The 7,211-nt window shown below is 35.1% G+C and overlaps 1 protein-coding gene across 1 annotated transcript; it reads left to right on the forward strand.

The window, feature by feature from the left end:
• The first annotated feature begins 4,449 nt into the window (after positions 1-4,449).
• LOC107006210 lies at positions 4,450-5,239 on the forward strand. The gene is made up of 2 exons (XM_015204819.1): positions 4,450-4,838; positions 5,026-5,239. Exons 1-2 carry the CDS (start codon positions 4,450-4,452, stop codon positions 5,237-5,239), a joined length of 603 nt encoding a protein of 200 aa, XP_015060305.1.
• Positions 5,240-7,211: the final 1,972 nt, after the last annotated feature.

The following is a 7,211-nucleotide window of genomic DNA, read 5'->3' on the forward strand; positions in this document are numbered from 1 at the left end:
TTGACCTCTCAGAGGTCTTGTGCAATCCCTTTCACATCATTCATTGGATACATATATGAAAAGTAATGCAGAATTATAACTTTTCATAGGAAATAGTAATACATCAAAATATCTTTCAAAGAATCATAAGAAACATTTAGTCTCAAAGTCGCTATTCATAGACAGATGAATACTTGTGTCACGGTCCATACATTAAAATATAGAAATATCTAGGTAGGTCTATTACAATAATATCAATAAGAAAAATAAACAAAATGATGTCCTCGAATCTATTGAGGACATACCCCAACTTTTGGTTGAATGAATAATAATCCTAGCTTCCACTTCAAGACTCCTCTCAAATTCCACCTATACCTTTAGAGATGGAAAAAATATATGGAATTAATACATTAGAATGCACAAAGTATGGTGACATGCAAATAAAACCATGATAAAAGGATATTTGTATAAAACATGCGCCTTTTGAGTAAAACTTCATAAGACAAGTATTAGAGTAACGTACAAGTAAATATAAGCACATATAGTAAAATTACACAATATAACATAAAGATCACTTAAAAATCATATAAACATGAGACCCTCCTACCAAAGGTTATTCTAAGGCGCACGTGAGTGAGTTGTGAAGCGACCGCCCAGACAACCCCTTCTAACACACTGAAGTGATCCTTTAGACTACATCATATAAGATTATTCTGATTTCATACATTTAACTCCCTACCTAGACTTACTCTAAGATCACCTATGTAAGAAATGAAGAGACCGCCCAAACACCCTATCTAAGACAAACTAAGCAATCCTTAAAGCTACTGTATACAAGGTTTTTTTTAACAAACCTTTAACTTAAATCACTATGTTCATTAATTGAGAGACATTCAACAATAAGAACTGTCATATAATTGTTTTGGAGAAGACCTAGGGAACCTACACACTAGAATCTTCAAAGCATACTCGTGTAGTGTCTAGATAGTGTCCCATTCCACTACCTAAGGTTTATCGAACCTATCAAATACTAAAATGTATCTCACATTATGGGAAAAGAAAATAACTCACTTTTACCATACTATCTACGCATGGAATCTAGAGTGTACCCTACTCCGATGGAGGTTGTTCCACATCCTAATCATAGAACTAGGATAAATCCCATGTAGACACATGGTTAAGGAATATAAAGAGTTTCTTTGAACTCTGATCTCATATTAATTAAAGCCACTCCCCAAGCACACTCACTCCGAGCTATCCTTTGTTCTCATAGAGTAATTCAAACTAATGAGCATATGAAGAGGTACCATATAGAAGTCACAACCAAATCATAATATGTCTAAACAAAGGGTGTCCAGTAGGGATTCCGCACAATGGTCAAATTGTATAGATTCATTATTTTCCTAAGTAATATTTCATGTCGTTCCACCCAACCCACCCCTAAGTCCATCATTCAGACAAAAAGGATATCATTACGACTTTCAACTACATGGATATCATAACCTTCTATCTAGGTTAAAGGTTCCACATAAATTACCCACTTAACCATGTTAAAGGTAACATTTGCATACACATATGCATACATGATAAAGGTGATTTAGCCTACTAAGTCAAGGATTCATATTCACATTCTTCATGTATCATGTAAGGGACGTTGGTCTACCAAAACAAGACAAACTTAATCTTATCAGATGTACAACATCATTCATGTTGCATAAAGGGTCAACTTAAGTATAATACAAGTCACACTACACAATTCTATATAAACATCACTATAATTCATCACATGAATCATATACACAACAAGGATGATTAAGATTCCAACACAAAGTATACTTATATATGTGAGTTTAGAGGCTTATAAACACTCAATAAACATAAAATAAGTCATTAGGAAACTACCAAAAATACCCCTTCACTTAATGGACATTTTAACCAATTAAATTTGACTTCAAAACGACGCGACCAAATCAAGGAGGTTACTGCATGTCGTGGAGGAACTTCTGATTCTTGGTTCTAGAAATTCTTGAGAAAATATGGTTTGCAATGGACCCTTATATAAGATAAATTTTTTTCAATTTTAAATGTAGCTGGTGCGACGTGCAGCCACACCCAAATGCAGCCTGCCTCGGCAACTTGCTTGGCCCATGTTGGGTCCTCCTTGGGACCCTTAGGCTGGTCCTCGAGGCATCGTTCTCAGAGGTTTTGACCATATACATGTCAGGATATGCTTAGGAACCATCGATACTCAATATCACAAACAAACCATACCCCCAAAACTCCACTAGAAAACACTACGACACACTAGTTCAACTTCGACTAGTTTTCAAACGTCTTGGACTTTTTACTTCACACAACTCACACTGACTTGTAACACTATTATTAACAATTTTAAAACTTTAAAACCTCATTACATTCATGTTACTATCTAATTTAACCTATGTAGTTTGTAGAGGTGTTACATAATCAAGGTATGGTGTTTCATCCTTGAATCTTTTTCTTCAAGGAGGTAAACTTCAAAGTGTTTTTGATGACTTTTCAAACGATAAATTCTATTATTGTTATACCTCTACATGGTTCTTGAATAAAACATTTTTATCAATGATTTATTATTGAATTTATGTTAATTTGATGATTTTAGTTCAAAAAATCCATGAACCCATTTAAATCATGATTTCCTTATTTTTACTCTATTGTGGGTGATTTGGTCATGTCTCAATTGTACTGGATTATAGTGTAGTTTACATTAGGATATTGAATTATGGGAGAACCATGTTATAATTGTATGTAGGTTGTCCTTAATTGATGAATTTCATACCGTATTATCTTCGATCATTGTATATTGTGATTACTAAATTTAATTGGTGAATATGGCTATTGGTAAGAGCCTTTATGGATTGAATTGGTTAAATTGGCTATGGGTTGGAGTTGTTGTGTATGAATGGTGGTATGTTTACCTAACCTTTTCAATATTGTGTAGTATAGGTATTTCAATTGTGATATTTTTTGTGGTCCACTTATGGTGGCGGTGCTTATGTGATTTACTTGAGAAGAATGTGTCATTGTCAGCATTACTTTATGACTTATGGTATTATCATATAATGACTTGTATATGTGATCATTCTGAAGGTCTATATGTCTTATGTTTATATCTAAAGTAAAAGCATATGTTCTTCTAGATGATGATCGATGTCTGTAGTAGAATATGGTGATGCCTTAATGTGTGTTTATTAATTTTGAAGTATGAATCTTCCTAGTTTACTATATGAGTCTTATGATGAGATTATGTGATGTTTCTAGAAGAGTATGTAGCGTGACTTGTAGTATACTAGTTCACTCTCTGTTCTACATGAATGTGATTGTACATGTGATAAGATGACGTATGTGTGTGTATTTTTGTGGTCGACCTATGTCAGTCTACTTGATACATGAAGAATATGAATATGACTCTTGAAATTAGTCTTTGAAGTGAAGCTTGGATATTAGCATTTATTCAAGAAAAGTTCTGGTATGTACTCAATATATTCGAGGACATCACCATGTTTAGTTTTCTTTGTTAAAAACATTGTAATAGACAAAGTTATTTTTATTTGTTTATGTATGGGTCGTGACCCAAGATATTCGTGAGTCTGAGATGGATACTTTTGGACTTAGTCTTTCCTATGTTATGGTATGAAGATATTTTAACATTTTATATTTCGTGTGGAAAGTTTTTTTTCCACTAATTTTAATACATGTATGCAAAGAATGATGTCAAAGGTCTTGTACAAGACCTCCGAGAAGTCAAGTACGCCCTGCCACAATATGAGAATACCATTTTCTCTTGGGTATACTCTCGAGTCGTGCCAAACTTTATATCATAGCATAGGTTATGAAGTAGTATTTAGGAATCCTAAGTCTCATTAAATCCTCGTCTAGTAAAGTATTGTTCATCGGTGTGAGTCGCGACACATCTATTAGAGAGAGTCTATTGGATGATAAAGTTTCATTTTCTTCATCATTCTTGTGTCATTCCAATTGAATTGAGTTTATAAGTTTCCATTCCTAATCTCTTCTCTTGTGGTTATAGGTTATGACTAGAAAAAGAATGTCTCCTAGAAGGTTTGAAGAGGAAAGAGTTCATCAGGAAGTTCCCAAAGGTGGATTAGATCCACAAGACGTTCAAGTTCCTCAAGGTGCCCAAGTTCCTCCTTAAGGTAATCAAGTCCCTATTGGGGGTGAAGGTAATGAGGTTCTGGTGGTTCCCCCGAACATGACTAATGGGGATATTAGTGAGGATCTACTTTCTTTAGCACGATCCATGACAACTCATGTGAATAGGAGTATTAAACCTAGGGGAATATTTTAGAGAGTAGGATGACCTCTAGGTTGAGGGACTTTGTGAGAATGAATTCTTCTATCTTTCTTGGATCTAAGGTTGAATAAGATCCCCAAGAGTTTCTTAATGGTGTGTACAAGGTGTTGAATGGTATGAGGGTGACTTCTAGGGACAAGGCGGAGTTCCCTTCATACCAATTGAGGAAAGTTGCTCAAGTATGGTACATCCAATTGAAAGATAATAGGTTGGTTGAGTCGGGTCCTATAGAGTGGGAAGAGTATAAGGAGGCTTTCTTAGGAAAGTATTTTCCCCATGAATGGAGGGAGGTTAAGGTTGAAGAATTCATTAACAATAGGCAAGGGAACATGAGTGTGGAAGAGTACTCTTTGAAGTTCACATTGCTGTATAAGTATGCTTCATACTTGGTGTTTAACTCTAGGGATGAGATGAGTAGGTTTGTGACCGGTGTCGCCGACCTTGTCAAAGAAGAGTGTCGTACGACCATTCTCCATGGTGACATGAACTTTTCTATGCTTATGGTGTATGCACAATCCATTGAGGAGTCCAACATATAGTAGGATATGGAGGAACTTGAAGAGGGGTAGATTCGATGAGAGAAACCAACGTAGGTTCAAGAAGTGGGCTCCAAACCAAGATTGAACTAGTTCTCATAAGGTCAAGGTTAAGGGTGGTAGTAATTCTGAAGGTGTTAAGCCTACTTGTCCTAGGTTTTGGAAGAAGCATTTTGGGAAATGTCTAGTCGGCATCCGAGGATGCTTTGATTGTGGTAAGGATGGTCATAAGGTGAAGGATTGTCCTACTATCACAGCTAGAGGAAGAGAAGCCAAGAAAGTTCCCCCTAGTGCTCCAGAAGAGGATGCTCCAAAGAGGAACTGGTTCTATGTTCTTCAAGCTAAACTAGCAAAATTCGGTAGGTTATAGTTTTCTCTCTTAAGTGGTAATGGGTTCCTTCTAAGTTGGTAAGTATCGTGAGTAATGGAGTTATGATTGTTGTCTCTTCTATTCTATTCTAGACAAGATTCAGAGGTACAAAGTCATAGTAGCATGTTGCATGTTGCATGGTGTTTAGGAGTATAGTTCAAAAAAGAATTTCATTGATCTCCTTGTTTTGCAATTCATCAAGTTATATTTATGTTGTAAAATGAGTTTATATGGCTTTGTCTCTCATATTATCAAGCTTCCATCATAAATTTCTTAAGAGTTGCACTATTTGATGTTTGAGCATTCTTCAGTGTAAGAGCTTTAGTACTTCAATGTAAGAAATTCAAAATTTTGATCAAATTGTTCTTTCATGAAAATGGTTATAACGTGTTTAAAAATGATGTATATGATCATGATAATGTGCTGAGAAGGAGTTTCTCCTATATGAGAAATGAAGAATGTGAGTCTTTTTGTATGATAAGTTGTAGAAGTAATATCAATATTCTTGTTGTGTTTTGAGTCTCTTGATAATGTCGAATTGGTGTTCCTGTTGTATGTGTGTTGTATAAAATGTGGTATGTCTATTTTCTTGTAGTCTTGATTTTATTTTCCTTTTAAAGTTTCTAAAGAGTAGAAAGTGTCATTCGAGAACTAATGTTGTCCAAGTGGGGGAGAATGTAATACCTCTATAACAAATTAGGTGAATCTAGACCCTAACACGTGTATCATGAGGTTTTGATGATCAAAAATGTTTTATAATAGTGTTTTGAGGCTGTGTCTAAAGTTGGTAGTGTTTGGAGGTCCAACAACCAAGAACGTCCAACACGTTCAGAAGTTTTTCCTTGATAAGTACTTGTGTGTTTTAGTATGCCTTTGCATTTCTTGCGTGTTCATTTTGGTTAAAATTAATGTGAGAGTCTCCTAACATAAATATCGGGGTTTTTGGTTGGAAAGTTCCATGCACAACTCCCCATGGATGAACCTAAGGGTCCTTAGGAGGACCCAACCTTGGGTTCAATACTGCCAAAACACTCCAAAACCATGGAGAGCATCGATGCCCCGTCGATTGGGTGTTGGTTTATACTTGGTGGAAGGATCTTAATCTCCCGTTTTATGATCCTTTTATCCAAACAACGGACCATCAGGATGGTCCGTTTGTGGATCGATAAGGCGTGGATGGTATCCGTCAATTGACACCTGCAGATTTTCTGCAGGTGTCTCGGCCAAAGGAAGGGTGTTTTGAGGATTTCACCTAGTGTTATAAAAAATATTTAGGCGGTTACATAGGGTCGTTATGAGTATTTTAAGTATTTATAAGTGTAAAACCCCAAATCGAGTTCATTTTTAAAAATAAATACCAAAACCCCAAAAAAGAACTCTCTAGAACTCCATTGTAGCTTAAAGCTAGGTGGGAGCTTGGAGATTGATTTCTCCATCAAGTCTCTTCAATTTCACGTCTATTCATCAATAAAGGTATGTTTTTTTATTTTTTAATCTCTTTCTTTAAGGAGTCAAACTTCAAAGTGTTTTCCAAGCTTTTCGAAAGATGAATTCTCCTATTCTGATATCTAGCCATGAGTTCATGCATGAAACGTTTTGAATAATGAGTTATCATTGAATTAATGTTAATTTGGTGAATTAAGATCACAAATTACATGAACCCATGCAAATCATGATTTCTTTATTTACACTATATTATGGGTGATTTGATCATGTTTCAATTGTATTAAATTCTTGTGTAGTTTACTTTGGAAATTGAATTATGTAATAAGCATGTTATAGTCTTATGTAGGCTATCCTACATTGATTAATTTAATATTTTATTATCTTGGATCTTGGTGTATTGTGGCTAGTTGGTTTTGAATTTGTTATTATGGATATTGGTAAGATCTTTTGTAGATTGAATTGGTTGAATTAGCATGGATTAGAGTTGTAGTGGATGGAATGGTGGTATGTTGACTATCCTTCTCTA

Source organism: Solanum pennellii, chromosome 12 (genome assembly GCF_001406875.1).
Source record: "Solanum pennellii chromosome 12, SPENNV200".
NCBI classification, from domain to species: Eukaryota; Viridiplantae; Streptophyta; class Magnoliopsida; order Solanales; family Solanaceae; genus Solanum; species Solanum pennellii.

Coding starts and splice junctions, on each gene's coding strand:
- LOC107006210 (XM_015204819.1), top strand. CDS start 4,450: ATGAGGGTGACTTCTAGGGACAAGGCGGAGTTCCCTTCATACCAATTG. Junction 4,839..5,025: donor AACTTTTCTATGCTTATGGT/GTATGCACAATC, acceptor TACTTGTCCTAG/GTTTTGGAAGAAGCATTTTG.